This window comes from Thunnus maccoyii, chromosome 23 (assembly GCF_910596095.1).
Source record: "Thunnus maccoyii chromosome 23, fThuMac1.1, whole genome shotgun sequence".
In the NCBI taxonomy this organism is placed as follows: Eukaryota; Metazoa; Chordata; class Actinopteri; order Scombriformes; family Scombridae; genus Thunnus; species Thunnus maccoyii.
The window spans coordinates 17886703-17905475 of NC_056555.1; the positions used below are offsets into that span (position 1 = coordinate 17886703).

The 18773-nt window shown below is 39.6% G+C and overlaps 1 protein-coding gene across 1 annotated transcript; it reads right to left on the bottom strand.

The window, feature by feature from the left end:
- Positions 1 to 1225: 1225 nt before the first annotated feature.
- mtpn (myotrophin) lies at positions 1226 to 17116 on the bottom strand. Its single transcript, XM_042403217.1, has 4 exons — positions 16737 to 17116; positions 12209 to 12322; positions 11149 to 11232; positions 1226 to 2587 (listed from the first exon to the last, which is right to left on the bottom strand). Exons 1-4 carry the CDS (start codon positions 16806 to 16808, stop codon positions 2501 to 2503), a joined length of 357 nt encoding a protein of 118 aa, XP_042259151.1. The 5' UTR covers positions 16809 to 17116; the 3' UTR covers positions 1226 to 2500.
- Between the last annotated feature and the right edge of the window lie 1657 nt (positions 17117 to 18773).

Genomic DNA, 18773 nt, shown 5'->3' on the forward strand with positions numbered 1-18773 from the left:
GGTATGATTGTGAAGTGGCTCGAAGATCATCAGACACGGTGATTGTTCTGTTACTGGATGGTCCATGTAGCAAACCATAGAGCCATGACATACTGAGCTTGTACTTAATGTAGAGGGGAGAACCACAGTATGGTGCTTTTCACAATAACAATATTATTCTAAATTTATGTATGGTTAGGAAAGGATGTTGACCTGGCATGCCCTTCAACAATTTCAATTTTCAGAGTACATTGTGGGCTTTAAAGTGCAGTAGACAACAGTTACCAAATACAAATTTGGAAATTGGCTCATGATAATTCAGTTCCACTGGACCTTTTTTCATGAATGTAAAAATGTTGATGATGTAATTGTTCACAATGGTTCCACCTCTGTTATTAAGAGACAGAGGTTAATCTGAGCAGTGGTCACACAAAGTGAAATGACTAAACTGACTATGACAAAGCTTGAATTTTCTGCACTGGAACTGATTGTCCCATTATAATATGAAGCTTATTTGGAATCCAGACATTCAGATAAGTCTAGTGGGAATCAAAGCCAGACTGTGATTCATAATGGAGTGGCTCGAGGTGGTAGATTGGTATGACAACAAAGATTAGTGTGCAATTTTTCGTGTTTGGGATGGAGTTACTTGAGTTCTGAAATACTGATTAGCGTGCCCAAGGCTAAGAGAATACCATAGGTACAATTTGTCAAACAGCATGATGTCCCTTGCATTAGAAATTACCTCAGTTATTTGGTTATTCATCAGATTCCATGGTAGTGGAAAGAAATGGAGGGACTGGCAGTTCTTGTCTTTGAACAATATATTGACTTTAGTGATGCAAAACAATAATAGTTTTAATTTACTAATTTTGCATAACTGGACTCCATTTACAAAAAACAGATTTACTGATAAAATTATTTTATCTATTGACTTGAGTGGCAAAGATCAACTTTACCTTGATACTTTTGGGAAACTGGCCCAAGCAGTAGTTATCTACGACATCATTATTGGGCCACACATGCCCCTAACCTGATCACATGATTGTGTCATCTTCATTTAGAGTCACATGGCAAAGATCACACGTAACAATGTGATTATTACAATATTATGATGTAGAGTTTACATATCATGTGGTAGATGGCATTGATACATCTGTGAATATCATTTTAATTATAAGGGATCAAATTTAAAAGGTTTATTTCAGTGTGTTTTCAATGAAAATAGGTTCAGATGACAAAGAAAAATTTTATAGATATTTTTATTTCTGTTTTTACAGACTTTTTGTCACAACAAAGTCAGCAAGAGCATCTTTTTTTGTCCATTACATAGTAGTAATTCATTTGAAAGCAACCAAGAGAGGACAGCGACCATTTCATAGCGTAAAAGCAGAGGCAGTTTTGACATGCAGCGAAACAGGCAGGGCTTCTAACCAAATCCAAGGCAAGGGGAACACCAATAGCCCCCACTATCCACTCTCATCTCTAACCCCCAATTTACCCATCAGTCAGAGAACCCGGAGCCCACCAATTGCAAAATAAACAGAGAGGCTGCAACAAAAAGGTCTGAAATTTTCCAGACTGAAATCTCACTCTAAGGGCGACGAAATGAACAAATTTCTAAAATTCCTTATTCTATTATGTGCTGTTAACATTGCTTCAAAAGGGTTTGAGTCAACAGATTTCAAAACTGCAACATTCAAGTCTTTCTAGTTAACCAGCATGGAGATTGGTCAAAGAATACAGAAAATCTTTTAATGCATTACTAACGTAAAATTTGTCAAAAAACACCATTTGATATGTAAGCGATACAGGGCCCAGTAGAAAAGGAAAATCTGACCTCTGCACCTCTCTCACCCAACATTACCAAAATTTTAAGATTGGATTGGAGGGACAGTTTAGTCTATTAAAAAAACTCAAGGTAGAGGAAGAGGCCACACATAATGAAAGGTTAATATAATGAAACTTTACAACCATTCTTTTCAATCTATCTAGTATAGTACAGTGCAATTACTGTTCATGATAAGATTAAAGCCCTGGCCATACAATACTTATATTGAAGTTGTAAAAAATATTAACACACTATTGATCTATCATCATTTCATTTCTTTTCAGGTTTAAGAGACAACTGCAAATGAGAGATGTGTATAAGTGCTAAGCTTTGCGTTTACGTTACAGAATCTGAATTCTAGTCTGAGCAGTGTTTTAGGGTCCAGGTGCGAGAGCGCTCCCCCAGTGTTTGGTCCCTAAGGGAGACATAATTGACATGTCCTTCTGTTAAATGGCTACAAACAGAGGCCAAAAGTAGAGAATCCTATCCCAAAAACCTGGGTGGAAAAAAAAAAGTAAAGGAAAATCACTAGACAGATAAAATGACCCTTCCCAACAAACAGACAAAAGCAGTGTTAAAACAGAGGTTGATCAGGGTAAAGGGGAGAGTCCGTCTTCTGTCAGGGGACCACTGCATCCGTCTGTCTGTCCGTTCACCCACCTGTCCAGCCACCTCCCACACTGTGGTGGCTCACTTGAGCAGAGCCTTTATGGCGTCGCTCTCGGCAGCTTCAAAGGCACTGATGCCGTCTGGTCCTTTTCGGTCTTTGTCAGCTCCCTGTGGAGGAGAAGGGACATGAATATTAAATATGCTTAGTAGGTGCATCAAGTCTTCATCGCAGTATGACGCCATCTCCAATTCATCAGGACAGGGGTTAAGGTGAGGAGCAGAGACCTTAATTTATAGCCCCTTTTCGAAAAAAGCGTCCTATACCCTTTTGCAACCTAATAGCTCCAGGCACTATGCAGTCACATAACTAAACTCAGGGGCTAAAAGTACCTTTTTTAAAATTCCTGTTACAATTTGCTCCACATATGAAGGATTGTGAACATTGTACTGTATATACTGTGGTGTGACTGATGTTTGAGTGGAGGCAGAGTGTTTTACGGTTGTTAGCAAAAACACAACCTCTCTACAAACTCTATAGTTCCTGAGCCATCTAGTACTACAACGAGATCAGGAACTTTCTGGGTGCCAAGAACAATAGAGCCAAACTCAAAACCTGAACTTCTGGGTCCTGACATTTGTAATGATGCAAATGACTAAAAACCTAGTCTTGGAACATAACATTACTTGGCAGAATGTTGGTTATTTTTAAAATAACTGTCTACTATCAATGTTTACTTAATATTTCAATTTTTAGCAGGCTTTCATAAACACAATTTCAAAATATGATAGGGAGGGCGAGATTACAGCTAAAATGATGGGAAAATGACATATGGGAATGTTGACGGATATCACAGATTTGATAATAGATTTGAAAGAATCTGGTAAGGTTCCTGAGTTGAAAAAGGGGTTTTATCGTGATGGTCAACCATGTGCAATGAAGAGTCAACAGTGCAAATCAGTTGCTTGGAATGTAAACCTGCAAATGCTGGCTCTTGATGGCACCCCTTGGCAACACCTCCATCGCTTTCACAGTGACTGTCACTGTCTTTATCCAGACAGCACATGCAAAACAAATCCAGACACATAAATCCATTTGAGCTCTGAGGGATAATGGAAGGAATGTGAAAGAGACGGAGTGGACGCAATCATACGGATTACTAATGATAAAAAAACGTCTGTAAAACAAGGGAGGCAATGAGACAAGCAACATGTTAGATGCACATGTAGTGACAACAGAGGAGTAGAGGGGCATGTCGTGGAGAGACATTGCTTTGTTTGGCCTGCCAGCTTTAGCCTCTTAGCGAAAGGCTTACAGAGCCACGGCAGAGAGAGTCTATTGTTGCGTGGAGAAGCAGGGCATCAAAAACAATGTGACCCAGTTCAAGTGCCCAGCAGTGTTAGGATGGTTGTCTGGGAGCAAATTCCATGCCACAGGAGCAACAGAGCACATCCCGAGCAAGAGATTTACCAGAGCTGAGCTGGTAACCCATCAGATCTACATCTCTAATTGGTAGGGAGATGAAAAACAGAGTGTGAGAGGTTTTTGCAAATTCATAACACGCTTCATATTTCTAGAAGTGTGCATCTGTCATCAGTCCAGTTGAACTATGGCAACTTGTGGCCCAAGTCCTTTACTAGCAGTATTTTACAACCAAAAACAGTAGTTTACAGCAGGATTGGGTTGGTTCCCGTTTTTGCCGGTCCGGTGTACGAGCTTAAACTGGTTTGATTTTATGCGAACCGACTGAACTGGCATTGGTCATTATGAGACGTCTAAGCATCTCACACGGAGGCTCCGACCCTGACAGGACTGGCTGCAACTGTCCACCCAACTGGACACCAAAGACAAGCTGGAGGAGGTAGGCTGACCCTGGCTAATGGCGCAGATCTCACCGATAACCCAGATAAACCCGTCAGGGCTGCTTCCAGCAGTCTGAGTGCCGCTTGTGATCTGAAAACAACCCGCGGACACAAAGGGACATGATGGATCATTTTACCAACCTGCATGGCAAGCATTGTTAGCATAGCATAGCTGTTCCATGCTACGTATAGCCGCTGTGTTTCTGGTTTAACAGCCACAAAGCACCCTAGCACAAATTTTTACATCAGCCCAACCCAAATTTAGACAAAAAAATACCAAATTTTAAATGATCATACATGCATAATAGATACTTTAATACACTTATGATACTTTGGTGTCCAGTGGTAACATGAACCATCGTCTTACCCTCATTTTATCTGTAAATACACAGAGGGTTTCTTCAGTGTCATTTATCTTGTCAGATAAAAGGCAGGACAGATTTCTGAGGGAAACCTTCTCTGATAACACTTTTTTCCTTATATAAACTGTTGTTTTATTTATCTGTAAAAACATAAATGAACCAAGGTATAAAATAGTGATAAAGTATTAGTAGTGACAGTTTAATTTTTCCAATAGCTACTGATTCATTCATATCAGGTACATGGTAACCAATCATTGTGCTCTCTACTCTAGTGAGTTCAGAGGGTGAAGGGGCAAACTAGGAGGAATGTCTTTTGCCCGCTCCCTTCTTTCTCCAGCTCTGGGGAAGTCATTAGAAGCTGGTTCAGGACCATACCTAGTAACTGACTCTACAGGCCTCATTTAGATAGCAGGAAACAGAATTATACCTTGACCTAAGCCCTTTCACCACAAATACCATGCTTGTCTGGGAACAAACAAGGTGTCTCCTGACAAACACAATTACATAACTTGTGTAGACCACTATATTTGAGGTGAAACAATCTTATAATGACCATTCCCTTCTGGTCACCACACATCTACGTATATTGCTCCGAACATTATTCTAGGAGGGTCCGCCACAGATTGATACTCCCTGTGGGTATTTACAGTGGAGTTACAATAATAGCTCTGGCTTATACTCCTCCCTGTTACTGCTATCTCAGGATAGGCCATGCCATCCCAAATGGCCATCCAAGCACAGTGTCATACTCCTGACACCACTTACAGTAATGAGCTTTCCCTCAACTTGAATAATGACCCCTTCATGAACACCTCACTGTCTAAACATTATCCAGTCAAAGAGAAGCCGGTGGCCAAGTGAGACACAGCCTAATGAATAAGAATAGACTCCCAAGGCGTCTCCAGTCAAACCGAGATGCATCACCATCCTGGATTATGAAGCCATACAAAGCGGTGCTGGGTCAGTAACGTAATGCCACTGACCTGCCAAAGTGTCCATTAAGTTTTCATTATGCCACTAGTGAATGATCTCCTACACATAAGTTGTCAAATAATGCTTACACCCTTCTGTCTTAACACTGCTTACATCAGACTATTGACCTGCTGGCACCAGTCATACATTACCAACCTCTGAGAGGGCAGATTCTATAATGCACAGCGAAAAGGGGAAAATCAATATCTGTATTGGAACAGGCTGTCTCAGATCGGTTCTGCTTGACATACAGATTTTAGGGATGGGTGGAGAAGTTGCTCAAAAACTTAACATACAAGTTGGAATGTGTGAATAAGTCATTTTTTGGCTGAATGGAGTTTAGAGCTGCACAACAGGACGTTAATTGGCAACTACAGAGGGAAGTATTCTGTTGTAAAAGTATTTTTAAAAATTCGATTGTTGTGCAAAAGACTAATTAAATGTATGAAATTTTTATATAGTTTTCTGTGTGAAGCACAAAATGCCTTCTATACCGTCTACCATAGAGCAGAGCTGGGATCTAATTTTACTTATCATTAGTAAATCTTTCATTAATCTTACAGTGTATTTATTTGAGTAGAATTTTCAAGAACTATAGTGTGTATCCTCCCCCCAATGGAAAGATGAGGATGAGGTCTGGTAACTGGCTTTACTTCTAAAATATTACTTGTGGTCTACTCTGAAATATAAATAGACGGTGTGTTCTTTGTGTCACGAACACACAACAACAAGAATGACACGTTATTGGGTCAGCTTTAAAAAAAACAAGGCCATAATAGGAACTGACTTAACAAGCTAATACTGCATTTTTGCCTTGTCAATGGTGACAGTTCCTCACACAAGAAAAGGATGTGTGTATATTCATGTGTGTATATCGGCGTGTGAAAATTAACTGGCCGGCCTCTACGGGCTGTAGTCAGCACTCTCGGGCAGGATCTTACTGCTGGGTCACCTATTGGGGTTAAAATGGCTTTTCATAATTTATTGCCAACAACAGCCCAGCACACAGTTGGGGGGGCAGGGGTCAGCTCCCATGATGCACCAGGGAACCAAGCCATTTTGTTTGCCAACACAAGAATGTCTGACAATCCAATAGTCACAATTCAGTACTCTCAGTGGGCTCCTTTTATTCACTGCAGTATGGTGGCTGTGGTGCTACAGGTGCTGCCAGACAGAGTGGACATGCAGCTGCACAGTCAATGATGTGGCTCTGGGACAATCTATTCATCTCATGTTAAGACACATGGTGAGTTTTCGGAGCTGCCAGGGGTAGATGTATTGAGATCTAGTCCCTGTGGTGACTGATGACCTTTTGGTTGCATCTAGGTATTAATCCTTGTTGGTGCTTAGTGGGTATGAGTACGGAGCCATGAGAAGAGCACTCACTCATATCTTTGCCTTCCACTGTAATCCCTGTTCAGATGAGCTACCTGACACAGGTCTGCCTGTCTCGTCTCCTACAATACAACAGACAAAAGCTTTTCTTTTTCTTTAAAAAAAAAAAAAAAAAAGATCCACCCAAGGGGCTTTCATTTCCAATGCAGAGGTGGTACTAGCACGGCTTACAGGAAGATCTACTGTGTCTGTGGATATGTGACTAGTAGCAGGGGAAATAAAGAAAAATAGCTGAAGTTGATAAAAAAAAGTCTGGCTGAATCCTGTCATTCTGATGTGGGAGTGACACGTGACATAAAATGTGTCATTTAGCAGGCCATGCTTCCACATTCTTGGTAGAAGTGCTTCAAAAGAAGGCTGAGACATCTCTAAAAAAAAAGTCAGACAACCCAAAAATCATTCTACCATCTTGTTATCTTAATAATAGTGCAAGTTAAACACAGCTCATACACCATAGCTGATTTTCCACCATAGTCTATGGTGGAAAATGCTATGATAATGAATTGAATTACTTGGCATAAAATATTCAGGGCCGATGATAACCAAACAATAGTTCAGTGTGAAAAACAGAACAATGAACCTGCCCATAATAGCTTGCCAACGTTACGTTGGCTACTTTTACAGAGAACAACTTATGGAGTAGTAAACTGTTTTTTTCTTCCTGTTGGCATTGGCTGCTTCCTTCGTTTAATCTTTGAGCCAACAGCACTGACGGGAAGCAGACAGCAGTAGTCAGCTGCCTGCAAGCTGCTGGCCGATTGCTTGCAAGACTCTGCTGGCTTGTTGATGTGAGGGCTGGAGGGTGTTTATGAAAATGGAGGATTAATACAGGCGATGCCAACAGGAATAAGTAAGCAGTGGAGTACCACGTAAGTGTCTCTCTAACCTGACATTAGTGTTTCCTGTACATAGATTACAGTTTCCTCTTTTTCAAATGTCTGCTTCCAAGTTCAGTTAAAACTGGACTGATAAATGTATCAAGTGTAAAAAATGACTTCCTTTATCGTTGGTATGAGTTTGCTTGTGAATGCCCCCTTCCCCTCCTCCCATTACTTTCGTTGAGCCAAGATGATTCTACGGCGAAACAACTCTGTAGAGGAGCTTTCATTTACCCTGCCTCATTTAGCCTGGCTGGGAACAGACAGCTGCTCACTCACCCTCAACCCCCTGAATATCTATCTCTCCATCTCTCCTTGTCATATATACATGCCAGTCTGAAACAGACTTGCATGCAAGCCATCTACATGACCTCACGCAGTCCACTAGGTTATAGGTCTCTCTCCCAATGATGCTGAGTTTGTGTTATTAACTTAGTTTTAAGCCAAACAGTCAAACTGACCAACACAATGATGCTACCACGTGACCAATATACTTGTCTTCCACTGAAACTTTATAGGTGATATGGGTCAAGGCACAGATATAAGAATAATAACATCAAATCAAGTCAGTAGCAGCATAAATACCTGGTTTATTCTAATGAAACATCTGAGTGTTAAATGATACACACAAGACACAACTGAAGGAGGTTCTTAAAGACAAGAAGCTATTGTGGCCCCCATCTGTGTGACATTTATTGCCCACATGGGCATCAATTCCATTGCAGTCAGGCTCATTTGGGCAGCAGAGAAACAAAACTCTACAATCTCAGATCAACAGAAGATCTGATGTTATTTGTATCTGACTGGTTTGCCTATACTTCTGAGTCAAACATTCAGGTAACACATGCAAGAAGAGACATTGGCTTTCAAGAAGTAAACTCTGTTGCTGCCCAATCTGAGTAGCATATGCGCAAGCCAGTTGGCCATCTTGGACAGCTAGGTATGGCAACACCAACTGGACAACCTGTGGAAATTCACTCATCTTTATGTCTTATTTGTGTTATGTCTCTCTCTGATTAATTTCTTTAAACTAGGAAAATCACAAGCCAAGTACAATTCAGTCCTGCAGTTGAATAGTGAGGGAGTTGTTACCGATAATAGGAAGAATGTCTCCAAGTTTTGTTATAAATATTATTTTACTTTATTCAAAACTAAGTTCAATGGGGATGCTATGTCAGCATTTTCTAATTATCTGGACTGTGTAAATTCAATTAGCCAGGGGGACAAGTTAATGTGTGAATCTCCAATTACTATAGAAGTTACTGATGCCATAAATCATCTTAAAAACAGTCAACTGGGAATTATGAAATCACCTCTGAATTTTATAAGCTTTTTTCTGAGTTGCTAGCGCCATTCCTTTTAGAGTATTTTCAGAGAGCATTGCAAAATCTACATTTCCTACCTGCATGACAAATTACACCCTGTGTAATTTGTCAAATACCTAAACCAAAAAAAGATTTGCTTATAATTGACAACTGGAGGCCCTTTAGTTTACTCAATAATGATTATAAATTGTTTGCTATTGTATTTGCCAAGAGATTCAAAAGTGTTCTAGACTCAATTATAGATGAAAATCAATCTGGGTTTATGAGTAAATGACATTTTCAATAACACCAGATTGTTTTTTAATCTTACTGATTATTCTGAACTGGATCACTGAGGATAGTTTTATACTTTTTCTTGATTTTTACAACACCTTTGACACAGTTGAGCACCCCTTCTTTCTATTGTCTTGAAAAATTTGGAACAAATCAAAGCAATGAAAAGCCTCTATACAAATGGAAACAGCTCAGTGAAATAGTCTCAAAGGTTCTGTCTAGAAAGAGGCATACGGCAAAGTTGTTTGGTGTCTGTTTACCTCTTCCTCAAGTTTTTTGTCACCATATAAAATCAAATGACTGAGAAGGTATCTCTGTTGCTGGTGCAAATATTATATTAAGCCAACTGGCAGATGGCACAGCTGAATTCTTGAGAAATGCTCTGCAGGTAAAACTTGCGATTGATGTATTTTTATTAATGATATAACTGTCAAGAAGAAAGTAAACTATTTACGCATCCTTGTAACCAAAGATCAATAAGACAGATGTCCTCTTTTCTTTGAGATCTGTCCTTGAAGGGACGTGTCCTCTTATTGAAAGCTGAGGGCATTTCTAGGCTTGTTTATGTTGCATCCTTTCTATTTCTTGATAACAAAACTGCCAAAGACTGACCAACTGCTGTTTAATGTTTTGTGGAAAAATCATATAATCTACATTTGAGAATCTGTAGTTATCAATTCTTGCAAAAATGGTGGTCTTGACTTTTTGGATTACCCCAGCTTGAATAACATGTAAGATGAACTGGTTAAAGCATTTTTTGCAAAATGACACCTCTATGTTTTTGATCAAACTGGAGGACTCCCCTTCCTATTGGTATGCAATTATCAAACAAATATAAAAAAAACAGTCAGACTTTCACCAACAGGCTTTATTGGTATTTCTGTTCCGTTTGAAATGATTTGAAATAAAATTGCTATTTGACAGGCAACATAATCATAATTAAACTTAACATACTGCCATTAATATTATTACTGCTGGTTTTACTGCAGTTCTGCGTCTGTTTTGCCCAAGTGGTTTTGCTGTACTTAATGTCCAGAAGGCACACCCGCTTGTGCATGCACTACTCAGATCGGGCAGCGATAAGCTCCTCCACCGACAAATGAGGCAATCTATTCGACTGTGATGGAATCGCACAAATCTGTTTTTTTTTCTGCTGGATGACATTTGTTGGAATGGACATTTATATGGTATGCTTGTTATTGAGTTGCATTACTATAGCCTATGCCAGCTGTGTCTGACTGAGTATTGTCTCTCTCCTCACAGCTGTGACTGTGTGTGCATGTGTGCACATGCCTGCATGTATCTCACTGAGGTAGCATTTAAGATAGTTCCAGAGCTAAACAACTGAGGGAGGCTGAGGTGAAGGATCGGGCAGAGAATTAGATGGAGCAAAGGTTAGTGCACCCATGAATGAAACCGCTTTAAAAACACACACACAAAGCAAGTGAACAGCAGCAATACTGTGATGCTCTATGAACATTCCAGCACAGCCTCCACAGGACTGTGTTAAAGGCCCTTTGTCCAATGAGTTACCTCATCAGCACTCATGACTCACATGGAGCCTCTGACACATCAACATGCACTGATGGGTGAAGGACACCAGGGGACTTCTGTGTGCAGATGCATGTATATGCATGAATGCATGCTCAAATCAGAGTACCAACCTTTTCTAGCAGGACCTTGACACAGGAGAGGTGACCCTCGAAACAGGCAGAGATCAGTGGAGTGAGCCCATGTTTGTCTGGGGCCTGTAGCGGGAGCGGGTGGGGAAGGCATAATTGGGAGAAAGAAAAAAACAGAAGGATACAGATTTTTTTTTAGGAAAAGTTTCATACATCAGCAAATCATAGGCACAGCCCAAATCCTACACAAAGGCACATCCCCGTTTTATCAAAATAAATTAAGAAAGAACTCCTTTGAGAGAGGTTATACTTCTCCCTTATTGTGTTCAGAAAGCAAAACTGACTTCAACACTATATTTATCTCCCATGTTTCAGTAGCTGAGCTCACTATGGAGGGCAATGGAGAATTGCCTTGTGTCTGCAGACTGGACCAGTGGGTTCTTAGATGGTGAATTAGCACATTCGCTATTGTGGGTGCCTTGAGCATCAGAAAGCACCCTAGAAACTCTTTATAGAACACTATTAGTTTACAAATAACTATTTACAGCTTGTTCTAAATTGTTCTGTGGATTGTTTCTCCATGTTAGTGTCATACTTATCACAAAAATAATACAACCCCCCCCCCGAAAAAACGAAAAATTCATACAGCTTTGTGCATGCAATTCTGCAAGTTACTGAACAGTCATATGAGACCTTTAGAAAATGTTGCAAATTATAAAAGAGCTCCATCCAAATTACAAATGTCAATACCGTTGGATGGGTAAGTGCCCTTTAAGTGGATATGGATTAATCTCCAACCACAACACCATAAGAGACTACTGAAACTCAGGGGGCCGATCGGGCTAAATATGAGGTTTGGTAAGCCTTATTGTTGAGAGAGAGAGCGGATGTTGGCTATATGAAAAGCATATGATGAACTAGTTTTAACAGTGATACTGCTCTTGTTCAAACAAAGTGATAACGCTCATGTAAAATCAAGGAGGCTTAGACAATGATGGGAGGTACACACGTGCACTGTTATTTTTGTGGGCACTGCTGCTCTGGGCGATAGGCAAATGGATGCAAAAAGAATGTGAGGTGAGCTGGTTGTTGTGACTCTTACATTGACATCTGCTCCTTTAGAAATGAGGAACTCTACCACATCTGTCTGACCAAAGTCTGCAGCGTAGTGCAGAGGCTTCCTCCCGCCATCTAGGGTCCGGTTGGCATCATCGGCCTGGAAAATAGAAAAACACATTAACAGGACTGAAATTGATAAACTCAATGTTGCCATAAGCCAGCGATATGCATTACAGTGAGATCTGAGGAACATTTTGTTACTTGAAACAGGAACATTCGCTGTTTAATATAAGCTCACACTGAACTTTAGTGACAATTACATGCACGCCATCCTCTCCCTTTCAGTTCCCTGCTGTGGTGCCGTTAGACCACAGACTGTCAACCTGGCAACCAAGAGAAAAGTCACTTTCACCACTCTTCCTCATCCCCATACCATACTAACCACACACAGAGCATTGTGTGGACCAGGTGGCCTTTCAGCAACAATACCTAATGGAAGACATATCAATCACAGCTGTGACTATCAGTTCTTCCAAAATTGTATATGATTACCTAATTGTCTGCATATGGATGGAGGCAAGAGAGGCAAAAAGCATTCATCCGCTCAGAAAATGAGTCTCCATTACAGAATGTCCAACTATTAGAGGCCCTGGGAGGTAGAGGTCTATCTTGTTACACAAGACCCTCATATGAAAACACCTGATCTGGGGATGACAGAGCTAGCTTGACTATCTGGTTGCCCTGCGGCAACTAAGAGCAAATCTAATAAAGCTGAGATGCCAGTCAAAAGGGGGATGTAGGCAAATAGCAGAACAACAACTGTGTTTTTTTAAAATTATCTGACATGAGATTAGATATTGTCTAGGATTCTGGTAATCATAATATAATGATACAGCACAAGCATTGTCCTTTCCTGATCCAAATTTCTTCATTACAGTTTAGTGATTCAAAACATCTGAACTTGTATAGTTTGACTGAGAGAAATCAATACTCAGTTCATCCACCTGCTACAGACCTATCGATCATTATTATCAAAATATAATAAATTCAATTTTGATGCAAATGTTCAAAAAGCTGCTTCCACAATGAACTTGGCCTTAGCTAAAGCAAAAAATTGTATGTTGTATCAAAAAATGTCTTGGTTGCACTTTAGTACTGCTTAAACAGTAGTTAGTGTGTTCTATGTTTAGACAACAAAGAGAAAACAGTGAAGGGGACAGAATTAAATACACATTTTGTCTGCTGGCAAATTTTTGGCTGTGAGCTGAGTTTGCATTGAACAGTAATGTAAAAAGTTAAGTCTGGAGACCTGGATGGAATACAGAGAGGAGCTGGCTGCGGCTGCTATCTGTAACTGTGACCATGAAATAATTCAGCAACAATATCTTAATCCACACTACACCCCTGCCTGCGACTGCTACTCATTCACCTTTATCACAAACTCCACTAAAGGTCAAGTACAACACATTGAAGACTATTCTTCATTTTACACCCATCCCACTGAATCCATTAGCAATGATGGATATCAAACCTCGACCTCTTATAATAGTGTTAAATGTTACCTTCAACGACTGCGGTGCCAGTGGCTGATAAAATTGAAATGGTTTCATTTCCACCACAGAAAAAGGGATAAAGCAATGCAGTTGTTTATAACCACACTTGTGTAGACAATGAAATGGCTATGAGTTTCAACAGGACCATCAAAATGAGAAAACACTCCTAGCAGATGGAAAATTTATGCACAAATCTAACAGCCTAATTCTGCTTAAAATTCAGCAACTGTAATCACCACTGTGGAATAGTAATTAGTAACAGTGGGTTATACACCTGATAAAGCCCCAGCTTTCCAAGTGGTCTAGGAATGAAGCTAGCTCTAATATGCAAATGTGTCCTGTACTGTCACCTATAATGAACATTTATGCCTTTTTCAACAATATTTTTAGCTTTTGTGTGACTTTGAGGTTTCAGCCAGCTCTTACTGGCTTAAAAAAAAAAAAAAAGTAGAGAACTTAAAGTGAAACACCGCCCATAATCTATCTTAAACCATGTTTTGGTTACATTTCCATACAATGCATGTATAAACAAATTCAAGTGGAGTGCTGTACTACACCTGATTTTTTATTCCACTGTAAATACCATAAATTGCACTTGACCACAGCCTTTTAACAAGGAGAATTTTACCTTTAAGGTCTGCAGTGTTTGATGTTCAAGAGATAAATTTTGGGTATCAAAAAGGCTATTAATAGTCAAACTTACACTGAATTAAAAAAAAAAATCCTGCCATGTATTAAGTCATATAAAAAGACTGATTTGAACAATATTGTGTCTGACATGGTTTTTCCACAAAAATGTATAATTACCACATTAAAATGACATCTACTCCTTCTCCCTCATTAAAATTTCAAATTTATGAATATGCAAAAATATTTAATTTCAAAAATTTAACTTCACAGAATTTGTCTCCTACTTCACTGTAAAGTCTATTCTCAGTGTTTGTGCACTCGAGGCTTCAAGTTTCCACATCACACTTGTGTAAGTTGAATATTGGAATAAACATATTCCAATGATAAACATTGGAGCCCTGCAGCTCACACACTGCAGGGCTCCAATGTCCATTTATAATTTGTTGCACCATGGTGATGGTAAATATATTGTGTGTATGCACACAATATATTTATGTGTGTGTGTATTTTGGATGTATTTACATTATTGACCTTACTATTTATATTTCATATTGGAGATTTGGGTCAAGTTACTGCATCATGTGACTTGTATCATGTGTACATGTGTAAGATGGCGCCGTACGTTGTCATTAGAGTCTGAAATGTCACCTTGGAGCAATAAATTATTTGGACTTTAGAGTCCTGCACTGTGCGAGCTGTTCATATCTTTATTTTGACATTCATTCATTTTCAGCCCAGCACCTGCCCTCTTTGGCTTGGATGTGTGTGCATACTCCAAAGTTGAATATTGGACCAGGACTGACTCCAAACTATCTGTGATGTCAAAGATTAATGCTCGTAGGCCCATCCCTTAAAATTGGATTTTCAATGAGCACAGAGAAACTGTCCACTTTCAGCAGATGAATGTGAAAACAGCCTTCTAGTGTTAAACTCTGCACATACATGATTCTGCACAGTGAGGTTCAAACATCCAACTGAAAGAACAAGAAGAAAAACATATTTTTGTGTGGAGGGGGACTTTAAAATTACAAATGGGTGAAAATTAACCCGATTTTGATTATTTTAGACAGATACTGGGCCTGCTTCAGTGACCTATATGCATCTACATTATATTTACTGTACATATGAATATTACATTAATTTTTGGAGCAGAGTTGCATTAGAATCCGCACTTAACAGGCTGTATATACTGTACATAACCACTTACTATATGTATATAAAGTAATTTAATATTTATCTCAGCGCTCCTTGCACTCCTTACTTCTTTGCACTATTTGTATCCTGTTTACAGTTCACAGAAACGGTTTCACCTGTATACAGTCACTCTTACTTGTATATTTCTGAAGATTATTTGTTTTTATGTGTTGTTATACTCTGTAAGTACATTGAGAGCCACTAAACTGGAGTCAAATTCCTTGTATGTGTAAACATACTTAGCCTCTGATTGTGACTAATTAATCCACTGATTTTCAGTCAACATTTACATTTAATTACTGTACACAAGTTCTGTAACAGCAAGGGCTCTTTTAAGCTCTGTAGTGAAATCAGTGTGGCCCAACTGGCAACTCGAACTTAAGGCAAGGACTTTTCCATCAGTCTCTTCCAAAAAGGATTATGCTGGCGAGCATGGAGGGTGCTATGGGATTTGCGGTAGCCGAGCCTCCATCTCCTCGGCTACAGCTGAGACCCCCGCCCACCAGGAGCTCGGGCCCGTCGTGTGCCCCGTTAGCTCGCTAGCAATTAGCTCAACTTACCTGACAGCGCGTCAACAGAAACCCATTCTAGCGACAATAATAAACATTGTTCAATAACACATGTGCTGTTAACAACTATTGTCGTTGCTGTTGCTGACACTACAATGGAGATAGCTGTTAGCGGTCTGCCTACAATGTGAAAGCACGTACCAGCTGATGCTATTGTTGGTTAGCCTACCAACAGGTTGCTCTCTGCGGAAAGTGGTAACGATAGCGTCTGCTAGTCGAACTAATCATGTTCTGCAGCCAAATTCAAGCACAGTATATTATAATGTACACGTTCATTAACGTTAATGAGTAACGTTAACGTTAAATGATGGAGGGCGAGACAATACTCATCCTCCATGTATGAATGGCAAATGTATGTTGCTAACAATGCTAACTTCAGACTTGTATGTTAAGCCCTTACTAAAACGCCAACCTTGAATTGTTTCGAATTGAATTGAAGCTGTGTTAAAGCTCCACAAACTACACATAACGCTACAAATCTTAATTACCTAACATAACATTACCCAACTCCAGCTACCGTTAGCTAGCTTGCTACCTAGCCTACTAACTAGCCTTAGTTGCCTTGTCAGAAAATTGTTGAACATAACTGAACTGAATAGCCAGTCATTATCGCCGCTTGTCTTACCGTTACCAATTTGGCCTTGACCTCGTCCAGGTCCCCAGTCTTCAATGCCCACATCAATTCTTTATCTCCCATTTTTCCTGGATTTGAAAGCACAATTCACCCCGCTGCAGGTCAGTTGTCAAGTTGAATGCTGGAGCGTTAAAAGTTAGCTAGCTGGGTGGCCAAAGCTATGAAACTCTTCCTGTCGTCGCGGCGAGGGCGGTCGTAAAACTCGACTGAATGTCGTTTTAAAACTAGAGAAAGGAATTTAGTTGGGAGTGGACAGTAACTGAGACCTGCCGGGAAGGAACAAATAAAAAAAGGGGTTCAAAAGAAGTTGTGAAAGGTAAGTAGCAGAGAGGGATCCGCCTTTCTGCAAGCAAGTATTTCCGATGCCGTTACCCGGAAGTTAACATTTAAAGGCACAGCTGTTTGTTGGGCCGCTGCTCCATCGCCTGTACATCATGGATGTATAATAAGATTCATGGTAGAAATTCACAATGTTGGCGCAGGAAATTTGCATGCAGAACAAACAAGCTTCTCCTTTTGTAAACCTGTAACCCTAAATCTGTTTTTTAAATCTCCACCGACCTCTTAAAAATGTTACATGACTGATGAGAGGGAAATATATTGTGCTAAAAAGAGAAAAATAAACTAATTCCGTCATCTATATATGAAATGTCAAACAAAGTATGTACATATAAAGCTCTTTCCTCTGTAAGGTCATTTTTATAGTGACAGAAAAATAAATCATTGGCCCAACTGTGATTTTCTAACTTATATTTTCTACATAAAATTCTCCTTTGATCTTGTGCAGGATCTTGTTTCAGATTTATTTTGCTGTCCTTCCTCTTTGCGCAGATGATTTGAATGAATATGCTCTACAGTTAAAAAAAATCTATGTATGTTGCATTTAGGTGATAATGTTGAAAGCATCGACACAGACATTTTTTGTGTCGATGCAAAACATCTGCAGTCAGTCGATAAAGACAACTTCCCCATTACTACCAAAGTATAAAAGCAGAATTTCCTTCCCCTAAATGTATGACTAGAGTAGGCTAATAATAAATTGACACCAGTCCCCCAGTTATGCTCAAAAATGTACACCCAGAGGACCTGTGTCAACTGCATGAACTCAAAGCTACTAAAATAGGCAATTTCACCACAGTATCCGATATCTGTACAGTTTGGTCACACATTTCCATTTTTATTTAGCTTGCTGCTGGGTTTCTGTTTCATTCTTTTCACAAGAGAAAAAAAGGAATATGCATTTCTCTTGACTCATCTGTAAATGTTTATTTTAATCATTCAGATTTATGAAATTAATAACAATAAATAAACTGCACAAACTTTTTTGTCATATTATTCTTTATTCTTTCCTTTAAAATTTGAGAAAAAGCTCCCTGAAACAAAAAATACATTAAATTTAAATCCATTAAAACAGATTCCTGACTAGATTCCTGGAAAGTACATTATTTTGAAGTTTTATTGGTGTCATGTCAACCTGGAAGCATGGGTGCTAAACGAGCAAAACAACTGAGAGAATAGTTGAGTCAGTGTAATGATTATTTCATGTGTTGGGAGTTGCATGTTGGCTTAGTGGATAGGTCGTATCTTTTTGTCAGTTGACCTGGATGTAAGCCCGTGTGACAGCCCATTTTGCTATTACATTCTTGAACAAGACACTGAATGTCTTCAGCTCCTGATGCTGAACCTGCACTTTGACCTCCCGGGATGAGATCACTGAAGTACCCATTCACATGTATATGTATTAGAGAGTGGGAGATGGTCTCAAAGAGCCAGTGGCCCTTATGACTGATGTTTTAGCTGAGCACAGCTTGTGCATCATTATTTTCAAGGCACTCGGGGCAACAGAGGCAACCAATGCAGCACCTGTTTAAAGCAATCTGCACTTTCAGGGCCATCTCCTTAGCCGCCATTTGAAGAACTGCTCAATCAGTCCTTTGATAAATAGAAAATCGGCTGCAGAAAGACAACACAGCAAGAGAGAGGGAGGAAGAAAAAACAGTTATTACTTTGACCTGGAAAGGATCAAGG

Coding starts and splice junctions, on each gene's coding strand:
- mtpn (XM_042403217.1), bottom strand. CDS start 16,808: ATGGGAGATAAAGAATTGATGTGGGCATTGAAGACTGGGGACCTGGAC. Junction 11,233..12,208: donor CTAAAGGAGCAGATGTCAAT/GTAAGAGTCACA, acceptor CTCCCGCTACAG/GCCCCAGACAAACATGGGCT. Junction 2,588..11,148: donor TCAAGGTCCTGCTAGAAAAG/GTTGGTACTCTG, acceptor TCTCCTCCACAG/GGAGCTGACAAAGACCGAAA.